The sequence below is a fragment of the Podarcis filfolensis genome (genome assembly GCF_964270895.1).
Source record: "Podarcis filfolensis genome assembly, chromosome: W".
Lineage (NCBI taxonomy): Eukaryota > Metazoa > Chordata > Lepidosauria > Squamata > Lacertidae > Podarcis > Podarcis filfolensis.
In genome coordinates this window covers 2,243,783-2,263,769 of record NC_139619.1, presented here as the reverse complement: position 1 = coordinate 2,263,769, position 19,987 = coordinate 2,243,783, and the positions used below count along the sequence as shown (strand labels likewise).

Below are 19,987 nucleotides of genomic sequence, written 5' to 3'. Positions count from 1 at the left end.
TCTCAAAGCGGGCTCTAGAGAAAGCCCATCTATAAGCTTCGTTAGTGATGTTAGTTAAGTAAGGGGCAGCTGCAAAATTAGGCCAAGCTTTTAAGCATCTATACGTCTCCGGGAGTAGGGCGTCTTCTTGTTGTAATTCGACATCGTAGAGTCTCTGAGTGATAATTGCTTTTGCCTTGTTCGGAGTTTCAATAAAAAGATTTTCAGGGTTTAGGCCAATAAATCAGCAGTAACATCTAGACCATGGGAGCGTTTCAGCCCTGTTCTTGAGTTTGTTTGAAATCTAAAACAGCTTATCTTGTATTCCTTTCTTTGAATTTGTGCCATTTAGGTTTTTAAACCTTTTTGTAAAAGCAGCACTAGAATTTTCACAGTTGAGTCCTCAACCCTTTATTACTGTGCTTTGCTTTCTTCAAGTTGGGCTTTGTTTAAAACTTGCCATTTAGGTTTTCAACCTTTTTTTGTAAATTCAGTATTAGAAACTGTACTTTTGAGTCCTCAATCCTTTATTACTGCGCTTTGCCTTACCTAGGTCAAGCTAGGATTATAATACTTCAGAGTTTTGGGGGGTTCTACCCCCCTTTTTTGAATTTTGTTCATTTAAAGTTTATGATTTTTCTATTTCCTTCCGAGGAAACTGAATAGTTCAGTGAAATGAGGTTTGTAGCCGGCATCCCGTTAAGGCTCTGTTCAATCTTAGGTTTTTCTAATTTTTTCCTTTTTGATTTTTATTATTTAGTTTATTTCCACAAGATAATATTTCTAGTCGATTACTTCTCGTTTCAGGGATTTTCACGGTATTTCATTTGTTTTGTGCAATTTCTCAGTTCCATGACTGTCTTTTTTCTATTGCTATCTGGTATGCAGGCTGAGACCCTCTCTGCCCATGGACTCTCTTGCCAGAGTGGTGCATGCTCTGGTTATTTCCCGCTTGGACTACTACAATGCGCTCTACGTGGGGCTACCTTTGAAGGTGACCCAGAAATTACAACTAATCCAGAATGCGGCAGCTAGACTGGTGACGGGGAGTGGCCGCCGAGACCACATAACACTGGTCCTGAAAGACCTACATTGGCTCCCAGTACGTTTCTGGGCACAATTCAAAGTGTTGGTGCTGACCTTTAAAGCCCTAAACGGCCTCAGCCCAGTAGACCTGAAGGAGCGTCTCCACCCCCATCGTTCTGCCCGGACACTGAGATCCAGCACCGAGGGCCTTCTGGCGGTTCCCTCACTGTGAGAAGCGAAGTTACAGGGAACCAGGCAGAGGGCCTTCTTGGTAGTGGCTCCCGCCCTGTGGAACACCCTCCCATCAGATGTCAACGAAATAAACAACTATCGGACTTTTAGAAGACATCTGAAGGCAGCCCTGTTTGTTTAGGGAAGCTTTTAATATTTGATGAATCATTGTATTTTAATATTCTGTTGGAAGCCGCCCAGAGTGGCTGGGGAAACCCAGCCAGATGGGTGGGGTCTAAATAATAAAGTATTATATTTATTATTATCAGTTAAACTCCTGAACTGGTGCCTGGAAGCTGTTTGGGGCTAAATGAGGGAGAACAAGCAGAGACTTTAGTCCAGACAAAATGGAGGCACTATAAGTAGGGAAACAGACTGCACGGGATAGAGGTTTTTGGCTGGTCTTAGATGAAGGTTGCACTCCCCCCTGAAGGACCAACCAAGTTTGCCCAGATGATGGCAGCCAAGAATCCTTTATAGGAGCTAGGGAAGGTATGCCAGTTGTCTCAGTTATCTATGCACTAGTGGGATCCTGACTATTGTAATGCACTGAGGCTGCCCAGACAACATGAGGTTGATTTTGAAGATGGTTTGGAAATTTCAGCTGGTGCAAAATTGTGGCCACCTAGGTACTGTTCGGTGCCAGTCAGTCAGTTCACATTATGTTTATAGTGTATTAATTATGCTGTTTGCCAGTGTATTTCCAGTCCCCATTTTAAAATTCTGGTGCTCAGAGTTACAGGTCACAGGGACAGCTGATACATGTTCAGGAGGTTTTTCCACAATAGGCATATCTCTAGCATGCAGGCAGCATTTGTGAGGGAATGGTTTGTGTGTCTAAGCAGGGTCAACATGCACAGACCCACTCTCGCACTCAGGGCTGGCCCAATACATTTTAGCACCTGAGGCAAGCCATAAAATGGTGTCCCCCACACCAGGGAAGAAGGGAGGAGTGAAGATCTACATAGAAAACAAGGGTGAGGGTCAAAGCAACTTTACCTGATGGTTGGACTGGTAATCAAAGGCAGGTGCAGAGTCCAGGAGACCCCAGAGGGCAGTCTCCATAGGAGGAAGACCAGCAGTCCCTCCTATTTTCCAAGAGGCCATTGTGGAGGCAACATTTGGAGCAGCTGCTGAGGAGGCAGCAGATTGGGCCTCCAAGGAACCCTGGCACTGCAGCAGCAACAGAGGCAATGCATTCCTCAGAGGCTTGATTTGCCACTTCTGTGGATCCTGCTGACAGAGGCAGTTGCCTCACCTTGCTATATGAGTAGGCCAACCCTGCTCCTATCTCATGTGAGGCTGGATGCCTGAATAGGCCTTACGTTGCATGTGCACTGTCTTAAGATCGTCCTACTCTCGTGTAGGACCCTGGCAGAGACACATGCCCAACTGGCAAGTTCTCTCCCTCCTGGTCTGTTGTTTGGCAGCTTCAAAAGCTTTCTTCAGCCTGAACATCACAGTGATTGATACCAAAAGGCATCAGCACACTTAGGAACCTGCAGAGTATTTGCAGTTTGAATAACGAAACTCAGTATCACAGCATTTTGGCTTATCTACTTTATTTACATATACACTTGGAGCATTCTACCTTAGCTCCTTCCTCTTTCTCATCAGACAGCAAAGAGAGAAAGAACAAAGGTCAATAGTCCCACTTCACGGAACACAGTAACACAAACCATCCTGTCTCTGTCACTTCCCATACTGTGGAATGAAAACATACACCATCATGTGAAAGACAACAATTCCATGACTGCAAACACGGAGCAAGAATCCTCTGTCTAGTGGAAAGGTTTAGGATTCCAGTTTAAATTTTGTTGTCAGGTATAATTCCAAGAGGAATCAGTCTAATAAAAAGGTGGAATGAATCTGTGTTTCTTAATATTTCATGTATGTTGATATTGCTTGCATCCGCCACAGGACCTTGACTCCACTGTTACAGCAGATGAATTTCAAGAGATGTCCAGAGTACTGTTTCAGTTAGTAAGTTTCAAGGATGCAAACAAGGTGCTTGGATTGGTCAGGGTGACAGTTTGTATTCTGGACCCATGGCCCTCTTGGCTGAGAAAAACTTAACAGGGAAGGGACAGCTGGCTGGCCCAGGGAAGTATTCATGCTTCCTTGTGAGAGGGACAGGGCCCTGTCTGCTTGAAGAAGGCAGTGGCAAAACCACTCATTAAGAAACTCTCCCTGGATTCAGAAAATCTAAGTAATTACCAGCCAGTTGCCAATTTCCCCTTCTTGGGCAAGGTTCTTGAGCAAGTAGTCACGGGCCAGATCCAGGCACTGTTGGAGGAAATTGATTTTCTTTAAAAAATATATATTGTCAGGGAACTGCCATCGGCAGGTGAAGGTTTTTTTTTTGCACCAATAACAAGGCTTTACAACAGACCAGGGAGGCATTTGCCTGATTGCTCTCGAGCAACCCCCTGATACCCGTAACAGCAATCTGAGAGAGTCCCTGATATTGCTCGAGGGTAGCCATGTGAAGGCAGCACGATGAGCCAGACCGGACCAGCCACGGAGACGGAGCAGGAAGCTATGGTGCGAAGGCTAATTGAGAGAACTGAGACCTCGAGGCGCACGTTGCTATGCTGTCAGCCCAGCTGGAGGAGAGGCGAGCACAGGATGGTCAGGTCAGAGCTACCCCGATCGGAAGGAAGGTCCCAGGGCTAGTGAATAAGTTTGGAGAAAAGCCCCAAGATTACAACACGTTTAAAACAGAGATACAATATGCGTTGGAATTGCAAGAAGGGGAGTTTACTAGTGACCGGGAGCGCGTTGCTTTTGTAATTGGACACCTTGAGGGGGGTGCTCGCGAATGGATTAGGCCGCTCATAGCAGCGGGGAATGATGCTTTGAAAGACCTGAAGAAATTTTATGACAGATCTGCCAAGTCAAGGGGAAAGACAGCGGTGATGGTGGTGGTCGATCTACTGACCAAAATGTGTCACTTCGTGGTCTGCTCCCATGCAGCGTCAGCAGGGGAGACAGACAGGCTGTTTGTGGACCACATTTTTAGGCTGCATGGGACGCCATTGAGGGTTGTATCCGATCGAGGGAGACAGTTTACCTCACGGTTCTGGCGTAAACTCATGAGCCTGCTGCAGGTAGAGGTGAGCTTCTCGATGGCAAGGCACCCAGAAACCAACGGCCAGGCCGAAAGAGCGAACGGAATATTGCAGCAGTACCTACGCTGATACGTCAGTGAGAGGCAGAATGATTGGGTAGAGAATTTGCGCTAGTTGAGTTTGTGTATATCAACGCTGAACACATGTCCATGGGAATGAGCCCCTTTATGGACAACTACGGGTGTCACCCCAGGGCCTTCCCAGGGCGCGGAGAGGAGGAATGGAGTGTGCCAGCGGCGGAGCAATTTGCAGAAGAGATGGAGGCTTTGCACCAACAACTCAGGCTAAATTTGGAAAGGGCTAAAGAAGTCTACAAAAGGCAGGCAGACAGGCACCGCAGGCCAGGGGAGGTCATACGGGTGAGGGACAGGGTGTGGTTGTCGTCCCAGGGTTTGCCCCTAAAGGGAGGTTGCAAAAAATTGCAGCCTAGATGGCTGGGGGCCTTTGAGGTAATACAGCAGGTTAACCCAGTGACCTTCAGGCTGAAATTGCCAGACAGCATGAAGATACATCCGGTGTTTCATAGGTCCCTGCTTTCGTATTACAGGGAGGGGTGGGGCTTCCCAGGGAAGGAGGAAGGGGTGCCTACCCATCCATGGGCAAAGGAGAGGGAACACTGTAATGAAGCAATGGAAAAACTTGATTCCAGGTGGAGAGGGCACCAGGTAGAGTACTTGGTGGCCTGGGACGGAGAACCCAGCTCCGAAAACACGTGGGTTCCCGCAGGATCCATCACAGAGGATTATCTGGTGGAAGAATTCCATGGTTTGTTCCTGCATAAGCCTAAACCCCCAGCGAGGTTCTTGGAGGAGGAGTTTAGACCCACGGACGACGAAGGGGACTTCGTAGGTTTCCCTGCCTCAGAGGAGGAGGAAGGCCGCAGGGACGAGGTCAGGGAAGTGTCCGAGGGAGAAGAACCAGACTGGGAAGTCCAACCAGCGGGAAGGGACCCGAGAGGATGGCAAGCAGCTTTTGAATCCACGGAGGATGATGACGGGTCTTTCTGGGGTTTTCCTCCATCGTCGGCCGATGCTCAAGAGGAGGAGATGGTTAAAGACCTCCCCAACGGGGAGGGGGGTCTTGAGGAGGGGGTGGATGCCAGGGAACTGCCATCGGCTCAGGGGCGAGAGGGGAAAAGCCGGATGGATTACAGAGAGCCCCCAAAGATCGTGGGAAGCAGCACCTCCTCAGCGGAGGGGAATAGCCACGCCTCTAGTGGAGAGGAGCTTCAGGGCTCGGAGGAGGCGAGGCGGTGCCAGGACACCTTGCCTGAGCAAAGTGGGGAGGAGAGAGGTCCTCCGTTACCCACGCCTTCCTTGTGCAGTAGGCTTCTGCGCAGAGAGGGGAGGCGCAGACTGGGCATCAAGCAACTACTCTGCTGGGGAAGGTTTAAGGACCGCCCACTCTCAGATTCTGCCAGTGAATGAGCAAGCCACGGGATAGAGGCGCTCTGCATGGTGAAGGGGTTTTTTTTGCACCAATAACAAGGCTTTACAACAGACTAGGGAGGCATTTGCCTGATTGTTCTCGAGCAACCCCCTAATACCTGTAACATATATACTGTATTTTTTGCTCTATAGGATGCACTTTTCCCCCTTCAAAAATTAAGGGCAAATGTGTGTGCGTCCTATGGAATGAATGCAGGCTCCTTGGCTTCAGCGATAGCAACTCGAAGCCTCCAAAGCACAGAGGGAGCGCTCCCTCCGCGCCTTGGAGGCTTCGCCTTGCTTTCGCTGAAGCGTGGAGAGCGAGAGGGGTCAGTGCACACTGACCCCTCTTGCTCTCCAGGCTTCAGGGATAGCCGCCTGAAGCCTTCAGAGCGCAGCGCGAGTTCCTGCTGCGCTCCGCAGGCTTCAGGTTCCTTTTGCTGAAGCCAGGAGAGCAAGACTCTCTCAGCTTCAGCAGAGAGGGAGAGCTATGCAGCGCCCCTTCAGCCAAGCGGGAGGAGAAATGGAAGGGGCTCCGTTTCTCCTGCCACTTCGCTGAAGGGGCGCTGAGCAGAGAGGGGGAGAATTTTTTTTCGTGTTCTCCCCCTCTAAAACAAGGTGCGTCTTATAGAGCGAAAAATACCGTATATTGGTTTTTCCATGTATACATCCTCTAACAATATTTCTCTAACAATTTTTCATATTTCCCCCCCTCCTCCCCTGGACTTCCCTCATGTTCCCATTTTGTTTTATTTCCATATTACTCACCCTGCGTGTTGTTTCCCAAAATTTTCCCCATACATCTTACTTTTTGTTATATACAATTGTGTTTGTTTATTCAAACCCTGCCAGTGAGTCCAATTCTTTATGTTGCCTCTTCATATATGTTGTAAATGGTTCCCATTCTCTTTTAAAATCTTTGTTATCCTTTTCATGTCATTTCTGTGTTAATTTTGCCAGTTCTGCATATTCCATAAGTTTCCCTTGCCATTGTTCTTTCGTTGGTATTTCTTCTGTCTTCCAAACTTGTGCTAATATAATTCTTGCTGCTGTTGTTGCATACATAAATAATTTCCAATTTTCTTTTTTTAAATCTTGAGCTAAAATTCCTAGGAGGAATGCTTCTGGTTTCTTAACAAAAGTCTTTTTAAGCATTTTTTTCAATTCATTATATATCATTTCCTAATAATTTCTAGCCCTTTTGCACTCCCACCACATATGATAAAATGTACCATCTTTTTCTTTACGTTTCCAACAGGTTTTAAATCCCTTTTTATACATTTTTGTCACTTTCTTTGGTGTAATATACCATCATATTCAAATAATTCTCTTTCAATAAGATACAATCTGTAAATTTTAAATTCACCTCCCACATCTTTTCCCAATCTTCCAGTTGTATATTATGACCTAAATCCTGAGCCCACTTTATTTGTGCTGACTTTACCATTTTGTTCAGCGTTTCCCCATATAACAGGAGATTATACATTTTTAAAAGTAATTTCGTATCACTCTCAATTATCTAGAGTGCCTTCCATAAGCTTTGGCTGATGGTCCAGCTGCACCCCTATCTGGACAGGGTTAACCTAACTTCTATCATCTGTGCTTTGGCAAGATCTAGGTTAGATTTCTGCAATGTGTTATACAAAGGACTGCCTCTGAAGAAAGCTGCTGCAAAATTTGGTAGTCAGATTGCTCACCAGGGCAATACAGTTTGAGCATAAAATGCCAACCCTAGCCCAACTGCACTGCGTGCAAGTTAGTTTCTGGGCCCAATTCAGAGTACTGGTTTTGACCTATAAAGCCTTAACCAGCTCAGGAATGCAATAACTCAAGGACCACCTCTCCCTATATGCGCCGTCTCTGATGCTCTTGCTTGTGTGCCTCCACCATGAGAGGTCTGGAGGGCAGCAAAATGAGAATGGGCCTCTTCTGTGGTGGCTTCCCACTTGTGGAAGGCTTTCCCCAGAGAGGCTTGCCTGACGCCATCGTTGCATATCTTTAGGCACCAGACAAAAACATTCCTCTTCTTCCAGGCCTAATTAAACAACCTATGGCCTTTTAAACTGGGGGGTACTGTTTTTGCTTATTACTATGTTACATATTTTTGTGTTTTTATATTGTAAACTTCCCTGTAATCCTCAGATGAAGATGAAGATATACATTTAATGATGATGATATGGGACTTGTTTCTTTTTCTGCAGCTTGACATATGGTCCAAGTCCAACTATCAAGTGTTTCAAAAGGCAAGTTTCTTTGTTTCTAAATGGTGTCTGCTTTATGTTATGTTATGTTATTTCATATTTGAATATGACATTGTATATACACCGTTTTCAAAATGTGGACATACAGTGGAACCTCGTTTTGTGGCTGGGATCCGTTCCGGAGCCCCGGTCCCTAACCAAAAATGACGCAGGCCAAAGTGCATGCACGAGCGGCAAACCTGGAAGTAACCCGTTCCTGTACTTCTGGGTTTGCTGCGGACGTTCACCGGAATGGACGCAAGCGGAGGCAGACGCAGGATGAGGTTTGACTGTACTGTCTCTTAGGTTGCATATGCATTTTGAAGTAAGTGAATGCTTGTTTAGTTAAATGTTCTGGCAACTGTTCTGGATTCCACCTTCCTCAACACACTTGGAGCTTCACAGATGTGCTAGAAGGCAAAGGTGGCCATTTTAAGAACAGGTTGAAGTAATTCTCTGCATATGCAGAGAGCTCACAATTTGGTTTAAAAGAAAACACTCAATTTCATTCTGTCTTCTGTATTACGTCTGTGAAGTATTAGGATGTTGAGTCTATAGATCCAGTAGTCAACTCTTCTAAATTCCCAAGCAAAATATAAAGCATATGTACGTGTGCATGTACTATATATGATTGGTAAAAAGTATTTATCCACCCACATGTCAGAAAAATAAATTAGATGTTTGCTGCATGTGGTGGGAATGTGTGGAAGCAATAAGGTTTTGGAAAACAATAGTCGACTAAAGGTTTTAGAATATGAGACTCCTTATGACTCGGTTTTTGTTTATTTTTGTTGAATCGTATGAAATGTTTTTCAATGGTAACAGCACCTAGAATTTTATATGCAGAAAATAGGGATTGTCAAAAGCACCATTTATTAAGGAAGGGTGTGATAAAATATAGGAACTTGTCTCAATGGGTAATTAACACATTTAAATTATATTTAAAAAATAATCATGGATTTACAGTATTTTTAAATATTACATTTATGTCAAGATTAATTTTGGTTATTCTGTTCCTAGCAGGTAGCCTATATTATCATTTTTGCCTTGAACTTTGTTTGTAAACATTGTAGAGTTGGAAGGGATTCCAAGGGTCATCTAGTCCAACCCCCTGCAATGCAGGAATGTAACATGTAACAACCAGGATTGGTTGGATGGTTCAGTTTTCATGTGAATTTTCATTTTAAGCTTCTGTAAATTTGGGGCATGAATTGTTGTTGCTGTTCTTAAACTTCATATGTAAGCTGAGCTATTGATACATACTCTCTAATACACACACACACACACACACACACACACAAATTACAAGACATTTGGTCCATTATAAGAGCTATTGAAACTGTAGTAATTGTATTGTAAATGGCCACTTGCTTGGCAGGGTCACAGTTGGTGAGTAAAGATTACCACGTGTGTACAACATGTTAGGCTTTAGCAGGTGTTGTTTACCACGTCCAAGAAACAGGTTGTCAACCCAAGGAAGGGCAGAGTTCTCATCGGCACTGGGACAACAGTAAAGAAGACAGTGCTCAGGACAAAGCAAAATACTCAGACTCTTGACAAGTTGCTTAGGCCCTAGAAGCTGGTTTTGAGCCTGGGGCTTTATAGGTCCTTGTTGATCCTGTTTGACCTGTGCAGCTAATAATATTCACTCTGTCTGGTTCTACATTCCATTGAGCTTTGTTTGACAGGCTTACCTGGCAAGTTAGAGTGCTGGTGACGACGGTCCTAGTTTCAGGTGTGGGCAGACACACACATGCATCTACATGTATATGTTTAAACTTACTATTTTTCTTTCAAAATAAGAAAGATTATTATTTTAAGTGTCCATCTTAAATGTGATTTGACACATCAGGGAGAGAAATGCTTAAATCATTCCCCTATGAACCTATACAATGTTGGTTTCTATGCCTATTTCAAGTTCTAGGGGTTGATGAATGACCTAAGAATTACAAGACTTTGGGTGCATTAAAAGACCTATTGATGATGTGGTGTAAGTAACCACTTGCCTAATGGTGTCTGTGGTGTTGTGTAAAAATCACTTCCATAAGGAGACCAGGTCAAAGATGGTAGACACTAGCAGATTTGCCTCAACTGCTTTAATCCCAACCCCAAGGGGATGACTTGACATTCCAAGTTTAAGCTAAACCCATTCTCATTTTATGGGATCCAAACCTGAAGTTGAAGGAACTTTAAAAGTCCAATATACTTTGCATAATTTCCTGTCCCATTTCCCCCCTCTGGTACAGTGGCTTACAAACTGTTCTGAAGAACCTTGTGATACGTCAGAGTGTATTGATGTTTTCTCAGTAGGAAGTGTTGGCATGCGACCAAGGAAACGGGGGCAGTTGGCAGGCCCCCATCTGGCTCCAGCCCACAGGCCGGTGTGCCGGGCAATCTCCAGTCCTTGGATCAGCATGAATCTGTGACCCGAGCCCAGGCTTTTGAAGACTGAGCATGCTACTCAGCAGCGTAAATGCACAAACAGAAGTGGCAGGAGAGGTTGTGTGAGCATATTTACAAGCAGTTTATTCAGCATACATCAGGACAAAAGGAAACATGTCTGATCTCCTTTGTGTCCAAAGCAAGACAGCTAAAGCAAAAGCAATGCACAAACGGAAGTTCCCAGCAAGCTGTGCTGGACTGTAAAGAGACATGTTGTCAGGGAATCAGGAGCAGGAGCAGAGAGGGAGTCAGGGCTGACCACGCCTCCAACGGAGGGGAGGTCAGTTGCAGCTGGCCCCCCCAAAGGGGGAAGCAGTGACAGCAGCAGTGGAACGGTCAGGAGGAAAGCTGCTGGCTGGGCGCGCGCGCCAAGTTCAAATGTGCAGGCGCGCGGAACAGCAGGAGACCCGGATGGGGAACCAGCTCCTAAAGCCCGCCGGAGGGAGGGAGAAGGCTCAGGGGAATCAGCGGGAGAAGAGGCTAGAAAGGGCGGAACCCCGGCGGGCAGGCGGACCCAGAGGAGGAAGGAGCAGCGGAGAAGGTGGAGCAAGGCTAGAATCTTAAATTGGTGTCAAGGGGGAGGAGACTCAGACGGAGCATCAGCGGTCTGACACTTGAGACGTGGAGCTGCGCGCTGCGGCTCTGGAAGTGAAACTGAACTTCAATAAGAACTTTTATACTTAACAACGAAGCAGCATTGGTCCTTTGTGAGCTGGGACCTAGGGTAGCTCTGACAGTATGCTCCGTCTCTCATAAAAACCTTGCAGCGTGAGTTGGTGCAGCGAGGGGCAAGACTTGGTGTTTTGCGAGCTCACGAAGATAGGCAAAGATGGCTACAGAGAGCCAGGTGAAAGAACTGCAAGAAGCAGTCACGACGCTTTACGCAGAAGTAGCAGCATCCAGGAAAAGAGAAGAAGAAGCAGTAGCGCTCTGCCGGGATCTGCAGGCCAGGTGGGACCGTTGGGGGAAAGAGGGGCTGCCAGGACCCAAACCGGAGGGAGTTGGCCTAGGGAAGAGGGGGGGCAGCCTAGTAGCCCACTTCGATGGGAACCTGCAGCAATACCCTAACTTCAGAGCTGACGTGGTTTACGCGCTCAATTTGCTTCGGCAAGGACAAGACGGCGGAATTAGTAACCAGAGACTTTTGGTGGCCCAAGGTGAGGGGAGAAGTCGCGGATTACGTCTCCAGGTGTGACACCTGCCAAAGGGCCAAGCCAGTACACAGGAAGCCGGCGGGTCTACTAGAACCCCTACAGACGCCGCTCGAACCGTGGGAGAAAGTGGCCCTGGACTTTGTCACAGATCTGCCCAGCTCGCGAGGCAAAACAGCGGTGCTCGTGGTCGTAGACATGTTCACCAAGATGGCGCACTTTATTCCGTGCGCGAAGGTGGCCACAGCGGAACAGACCGCCAAGCTGTTCATAGACCACGTGTTCAAAGCTCACGGCTTGCCGCGGTCCATCCTGTCCGACCGGGGTCGCCAATTCGTCTCGAGCTTCTGGCAGAAGCTGCTGGGCATCCTGAACGTCAAGATCAACTTAGCGTCGGCACGACACCCGCAGACCAACGGACAAGCGGAGAGGGTCAACGCCATCATGCAGCAGTACCTGCGATGCTACGGCAATCAACAACCCTCGACCTGGGTGGACTACCTACCGCTGGCCGAGTTTGCCTACAACAACACGAAGCACGGGTCTACAGGAGTGACACCGTTCTTCGCCAATAATGGGCGGCATCCCAGAACTTTCCCGGGGTTAGAGACGAAGGGGGAGGGGGAGCCAAGGGGAGCAGAGCACTTAGCAGCAGAGTTACAGGAGGTCCACGAGCAACTCCAAAGGCAATTGGAACTGGCGAAACACGCCTACAAAATGCAGGCAGACAAGCACAGGAGGGTCGGGGAGGACATCCAGGTGGGGGACTGGGTCTGGTTAGCAGCCCAGGCAGTGCCGGCCAGGACGCTAGCTAAGAGGAAGCTCAAGCACAAGCAGCTGGGACCTTACCAGGTCGCGGCGCAAATCAATCCAGTGGCCTTCCGGTTGACACTCCCAGAGGGCTCCAGAATGCACCCAGTCTTTCATAGGTCAGTGCTCACACCCTACAGGGAACCCCACAGGTTTCAGGCGACAGGGAACGCGCCAGACCCACTTAACGAATCTCCGAAGAGGGAGGGGTCACGGAGGGCGACGCCACTCAACGAGGTCACGGAGATTTTGGACTCGAGGTGGGGGGAAGAGGGGGTGGAATACCTCCTCGCCAGGGAAGGTACCCCAGCCAGTGCCAACAGGTGGGTACCGTGCTATGCCGTGGAGGAGCACTATCTTAAAGACGAGTTCCATGCACTCTTCCCACACAGACCTAGGCCGGCAGAGTATTTCGACGACTGGCTCTTCACACCCACACTGTCAGCCAGTACGTTCCAGGGTTTTTCATCAGCTGAAGAGACGACGCCGGACACTAGCTCCTCGGAGGGGTCTCTCTCGGGGTTTGCCACAGACCGCTCCTATTGGTGGGACACTCAACCGGAGGTGGGGTGGCGCAGGGAGCTGCTGCGGGGACCTTTGCAAGCAGTCTCACCAGAGGTACCCGGGGGAGGGGAGGACATGGACGTGTTGGGGGAGGATCCTGGATTCGAGCACATCAGCAGAGAGATGGAAGCAGAGGAAATCGACGTCGACGAGCCCGTTGCGGTTGGGCCGGATCCAGTGGACCGGCTACACACCAGGGGGGAAGAATGGTATCCCGCACTCACACCCACAGGACTGGAGCACCCGGAACCCACACCCGAAGAGGGGGAGGGGGGAAGGGGGGGCTTCGAGGGGGGGTGGATGTCAGGGAATCAGGAGCAGGAGCACTGGGGAGAGAGGATTGGGAGAGCGAAGGGGAAGAATCCGAGGGCAGCGTAGGGGAGTATGACAGTGGCCCGAGAGATTCCATGAGCTTCTCCAGCGAATCAGAAGATTCCCAGAAGGGGGCGCCGATGGTCAGGGCAAGGGGGGTCCCAGGGGGGACGCACCAGAAACAAGGAGCCAGAGGGGAACCCCAAAGCAGCTGTGGAGGATCGGGACCAGTTTCCCCACCAGAGCGTAGTGGGGGGGAAGAGTCACATGTGTCAGGGGCAGTGTCTCCTCCAGAGAGGGAGTCAGGGATGACCACGCCTCCAACGGAGGGGAGGTCAGTTGCAGCTAGCCCCCCCGAAGGGGGAAGCAGTGACAGCAGCAGTGGAACGGTCAGGAGGAAAGCTGCTGGCTGGGCCCGCGCGCCAAGTTCAAATGTGCAGGCGCGCGGAACAGCAGGAGACCCGGATGGGGAACCAGCTCCTAAAGCCCGCCGGAGGGAGGGAGAAGGCTCAGGGGAATCAGCGGGAGAAGAGGCTAGAAAGGGCGGAACCCCGGCGGGCAGGCGGACCCAGAGGAGGAAGGAGCAGCGGAGAAGGTGGAGCAAGGCTAGAATCTTAAATTGGTGTCAAGGGGGAGGAGACTCAGACGGAGCATCAGCGGTCTGACACTTGAGACGTGGAGCTGCGCGCTGCGGCTCTGGAAGTGAAACTGAACTTCAATAAGAACTTTTATACTTAACAACGAAGCAGCATTGGTCCTTTGTGAGCTGGGACCTAGGGTAGCTCTGACACATGTGACATGCAACAATCCACACGTCTGTTCTTAAGGTGGTACGGAATATCCAAACAGGAAGATCAGGAAGATTACCAATCTTTCCCTCCAATATATGGCTGACAGTGTTATACACTTGCTAAGGAACCTGGTTCACATGGAATGACATTGAGGGGCCTAATAGGACCTGTCCAGCATCCTATGTGACATCCTAGAATGCCACATATGGAGAAGTTCTTCAACAGATGTGGAAAATAGTTCACTAAAAGTTGAAAGTTTCAAAAAGCCATTGCTCAAGTTTGTCAAACAAATACCAGCAGGAGACTCTTGAGCTTGGGCCTGGCCTGGAGGCATTCCACTACAATTCCTGTATAGTTATCTCTTGAAACTTTTGGTGCCAGGATTCTGTGTTCACCCAGAAGTAAATAATTTTGACCTGTGATGCCAGCTTCCTCCAGATCATAGAATAGCTTCAGGGAGGTAGGTATCAGCCCATTCCCTGACTAGCATTAAGAGGCAGAATAACACAGTAAGTTAGTCTGTTACCCGAGAGACAAGTGAGAATTAACAGATGATTGAGAAAAAATTGGTCAAGCCATAAGACTGAGAGAGGGTGAGAGCTTAGCATAAGTTTACCAGACGTCCCCGTTTCCCAGGGACAGTCCCTGGATTTACAAATCAGTCCCCTGACAAAATCCATCTATTTAGTAGGAAGTTGAAATGTGTCCCCGGATTCGTTGAAAAAAGTCTGGTAACCTTAGCTTAGCAGATAAGATGGGAACTCCGGAGTGGAAATAAATGGTGTGCTGGTTAGAGTGTTGGACTACGACCTGGGAGACCAAGCTTCAAATCCCCACTCAGACATGTAGCTTTATGGGTGATCTTGGGCCAGTCACCATCTCCCAGCCTACCTATTGCACAAGGCTGGTTGTCAGGATGCTATGGGTTTGGGAAGAGAGAGAGCGAAAGAGAGATGCCACCCTGAGCTTCTTGGAAAATAAGGCTGATGTTTCATTTATTTGTTTGCTTTTCTCTGTTTTTACACCACCCTTCAGCAAAGCTACCAGGGCAGTATACAATGAAATACAAAAACACAGAAAAAACAGACCAGGAGCATAGAAACTCCGCAGAACAAGTAAAACCTAACCAGCCACTTTGCACATTCCATTGTGGAAGGCAAATCATCAGCATCAGCATCAGCATCAGCATCTTTGCTTAAAACGCAGCATAGTTGGCACTAGGCAAACCTTCTTGGAAAAGGGAAATAGTTTTAAAGGTGCTTCAGTGCATAGTCAGAGGCTACAGGCAACCACCTCCCTTCAGGGTTACACAAGTCCAGACATGGGGACTTCCGGTGGAGCGTGATCCCGTCGGAAGCGAGGGATTTTTCGGTGAGAGGAATCCCGGCTATTTCGGAAGGAAAAGGGGGTGCTACAGGGCGCAGTAGCCCCCTATTAAGCCTCTGGAGGGTGTCCAGGGTCTCAGGTTCCCGGCAGTGCCCAAAAAGCTGCCTGTCCGGCCGTCAGGTAGCCTCCAAAAAGGGGTGAAGAGTACGGCGGAACGGGATAGCGGGCTATCGGGAAGCCATTGCTGCATCCGAATAGCGAAGCCCCGAGCTTGCAAGGAACAGCGCTCCGCTCTCAAAACTAAGAAATTTGGACCCAATTAAACTACAAATTAGAAGATGTGGATTTAAGGAAGGCTCCGAAATAACAAGGATTTATTTGAGTTCAGCTGCTATCTGGAATCAGCTTAGACGCAGCAATACATGCAGAGCTCGAAAATGAAAGTAAGTTGCCGCTAGCGGCTATTGTCTCCGTTTCCCTTGTAACTTTTAGGAACAAAGTAAAGAAGTTAAAAGTAACTTTTGTAGAAGATATAAAGAAGTACAAGGCTACTACAAAAAAGGGGGAACAGAAAGTTATTATTGTGGCGTATAGAGGTCTTGGATGTAAAGGAGGATATATAAAGAACAAGATTCTTTGTCTCTCCACTGTCGCTTTTAAAGACAAAGAATGGAGAAAAGGAAGGATAGTTTCCGACTCCATTGTTAATAGTAAAAGCTTCGGAAAGGCTGCAGTTGCAGTGAAGAGGAATTAATACATTTTTCTTTCACTCTCCCTATTAACTAAAATTGAAAGTTGGAAATAGTTGGAGTTTGTATATTTGGACTTATTAATTTATGTCGCTCAAATTTGGACATTGATCTCCTAGTGGATGGAATGGGACAGTACAACTTGTTTTTCATGGTTCATTTCAAGGTTAGTGGATTATTTATGAAGTGACTTTGGCTTTTCTCCCCTTCTGTGCTGTATTCTTGCGGAACGCTTCCCTTTGGAATAATATTGGTTAATTTTTGCAGATACTTTAATTCTCTCCTGGTTCTTTTTTTTATCATCACTATTACTATTTTGGAGGGGTCATTTCATTTCATCTGGATTACAACATAATTTGAACTTGGATTTTAATGTTGTTTTTACTTCAATAAGCACACTCCTAAATCCATTTTATTTTCAAACTATAAATTGGACGTGTTCTGGATTACAATACAAGCCCATCAGGATTACAATTTGATTTATTTGGTTTACAATTCTTTTTGGATTACAAATTTGTTCGGATTACAACCCCATTTGGATTACAATTGATGCAAGCATAAATCCAGAAAGATAACCCAACTACGGATTAGCCCAATTGGGGGCAAGAAGATTGGAACTTTGGATTTGATTCTGATTTGACTTTTATTTCTCCCAAATTATTGAGGGAGATTAATTAAATTCTATTTTGGGGTTTAAGTTGTGAGATATCTCTATTCGTAAAAAGACTCTGTTTTTGCTATTTCTGACACTCTTCCCTTCATCCCTGTAATGGTTATAGGGGTTGCTTGTGCGTAAGTTGCCGCCACTCCTGGCTAGGTTGCCTGGTTAAACCTTTTCTGTCTGGACAGCCTTTCACTTCGTGGCTGTTTCAGTCGCTGGCAGAATCCGTCAGTGGGCGTTTCTTGAACTTCTTCCAGCAAAGAAGTTCTTTGACGCCAAGTCTACGCCTACTTTCCCTGCGCGGAAGTCTTCTGCGCAGGGTGGGTGTGGGTAGCGGAGGACCCGTGCTCTCCCCGCTGGTCTCCAGCGAGGAGTCCTGGAGCCCCCTCGCCGATTCCCCCATCTGCCCCCCTTTATCCCTGGTGTTACTTTGATTTCCTTCCCCAGCCGATGAGTTGCCTCTCTCCCTGCTGGGCCCTTCTGCAGCATCGCTTGGGAGCCTTGCCTCCGCCTCTCGCTCCGATGTCAGTTCCCTGACATCCACCTCCCCCCCAGGACCCCCTCCACCCCCACCCCGACCTTTTGACCCAACCTCGTCCCTTTCCTCGGCTGACGATGCGGGGAATCCCCGGAAGGAGCTGTCGCCATCCTCTGAGGATTCAAAACCCGCTTCCCACCCGCTCCGATCTCTTCCCGCGGGGTGGGCCTCCCAGTCTGATTCCTCTTCCTCTGACGCCTCTCCTCCCTCCTCTTCGGAGGCAGGAAAACCCACAAAATCCTCTTCGTCGTCTGTGGTTCCAAATTGCTCCTCCTAGAATCTCGCTAGTGGTTTAGGTTTATCTGGGAACAGGCTGTGGAACTCCTCCACAAGATACCCGTCATTGATTGCCTCCATGGGAACCCACGTGTTTTCTGACCCGGGTTCTCCCTCCCAAGCTACCAAATACTCCACCTGGCGCCCTCGCCACCTTGAATCGAGTATTTCCGTGGCTTGGTTGTGGTGTTCCCTTTCCTCTACCTGCGGGTGTGTGGTGACTTCTCCCTCTCGCCCCGGGAATTCCCGCCCCTCCCTGTACAGTGAGAGTAGGGACCTATGGAACACCGGGTGTATCTTCATGCTGTCAGGCAACTTGAGCTTGAATGCCACGGGGTTCACCTGCTGTGTTACCTCAAAAGGTCCCAGCCGCCTTGGCTGCAACTTCTTGTACCATCCCTTAAAGGGTAACCCTTGGGTTGACAACCACACCCGGTCTCCCACCCGTATGGTCTCCCCTTCCCGACGGTGCTTGTCTGCCTGCCTCTTGTAAATTTCCTTGGCCCGTTCCAAGTTCATCTTAAGTTGCTGGTGCAAGGCCTCCATTTCTTCCACAAACTGCTCTGCCGCAGGTACGCTCCATCCTTCCTCCCCCCCTCCCCGGGAAGGCCCTGGGGTGACACCCATAATTGGCCATAAACGGTCTCATTCCCGTGGACACATGTTCAGCGTTATTGTACGCAAATTCAGCCAGCGCTAGTTTCTCTACCCAATCGTTCTGTCTCTCGCTGACGTAGCAGCGTAGGTATTGCTGGAGTATCCTGTTCGCTCTTTCTGCTTGCCCGTTGGTTTCCGGGTGTCTCGCCATCGAGAAGCCCACCTCGACCTGTAGCAAGCTCATGAGCTTCCTCCAGAACCGGGAAGTAAATTGTTTCCCGCGATCTGACATGACCCTCGAGGGAGCCCCATGCAGCCTGAAGATGTGATCCACAAACAACCTGGCTGTTTCCTCTGCCGTCACCGCATGTGAGCAAGCTATGAAATGGCACATTTTTGTCAGTAGATCGACTACTACCATGACTGCTGTCTTCCCCCTTGACTTGGGCAAATCTGTCATAAAATCGATGGACACCACCTCCCAGGGTCTTCCCGGAGTGGGTAAGGGTTCCAGTAACCCTGCGGGGGCAGCCCTCTCCCCCTTTGCCCTCTGGCAGCGGTCGCACCCCCGTACATCTTCCCGTACATCTTCCCTTACCCTTGGCCACCAGAACTGCCTGGTGACAAGCAACATGGTTTTGTGTTGACCAAAGTGCCCCGCTGTTGGGTTGTCGTGGAGTTGTTTGAGTACCCTTCCCCTCAAGGTCTCCCCCGGTACGTGCAATGCCCCCTTGTAGTACAGTAGCCCTTCCTTTTCCTCAAACCCTCCATGGTTTTCCCTTCCGTCCCGGAGTTCCCTGATTTTAGTTTGAGCGAACTCGTCGTTTCTAGTAAGCCCGGCCAGTTTTCGTTTCCCAACCAACGCTCCCCCACACACCCATCGGTTCTCGGGGAACACGTGTCGGACCTCCGGCGGTTCCTCTCCTTCCATGTACTCCGGCTTTCGGGAGAGAGCATCTGCTCTTACGTTTTCCTCTCCCGGCACGTACTGGATCTTGAAGGAAAACTTGGAGAACTCCTGTGCCCATCGAATCTGTCTCTGGTTGAGTACTCGTGCAGTCCTCCAGTATTCCAAGTTCTTGTGATCCGTACAAACCTGGATCTTGTGCTGCGCCCCTATTAACAGATGTCTCCATCGGCGAAACGCTGCATAGATTGCAAGCAGTTCGCGGTCATACACCGTGTAGTTTTGCTCCGACTTGCTCAGCTTCCTCGAGAAAAAGGCACACGGCCTCCATCCCTGCTGGACCCCTGGCTGCAAAAGTACCGCTCCGATGGCTCGGTCTGACGCGTCGGTCTCCAGCCTCATGGGCTTCTCCAGATCCACGTGCAGGAGCTGCTCTTCCGAAGCGAACGCCTTCTTCAGTCTTTCAAAGGATTGCTGCACATCCTTTGTCCACGCAAACTTCTTTTTGCTACTGAGACAATCTGTGATGGGCGCTGTCAAGTGGGCGAAGTTCTTGATGAACTTCCTGTAGAAGTTGCTGAACCCTAGGAACCTCTGCACGTCTTTCCGGGTTTTGGGGGCCTTCCATTCCAGCACCGCCTGCACCTTGCTGGGGTCCATAGCTAGGCCCTTGTCTGACAACTTGTACCCCAGAAACTCAACCTCTCGCGTGAAATTGGCATTTTTCCAGCTTGACCCACAACTGGTGCTTCTGCAGTCTCCTTAGCACTTCCCTGACGTCTCTGACATGTTGCTTCTCATTGTCAGAATAGATTAGGACGTCGTCCAA

The 19,987-nt window shown here is 48.6% G+C and overlaps 1 protein-coding gene across 1 annotated transcript in view; it reads left to right on the top strand.

The window, feature by feature from the left end:
- LOC310753793 (mediator of RNA polymerase II transcription subunit 27-like) overlaps positions 1 to 19,987 on the top strand; it is a 72,557-nt gene that overhangs the window by 14,097 nt on the left and 38,473 nt on the right. Inside the window, exon 2 of the mRNA XM_083595137.1 lies at positions 7,996 to 8,037. Coding sequence (XP_083451263.1) covers positions 7,996 to 8,037 — 42 coding nt within the window. The remainder of the gene's footprint in view (positions 1 to 7,995; positions 8,038 to 19,987) is intronic.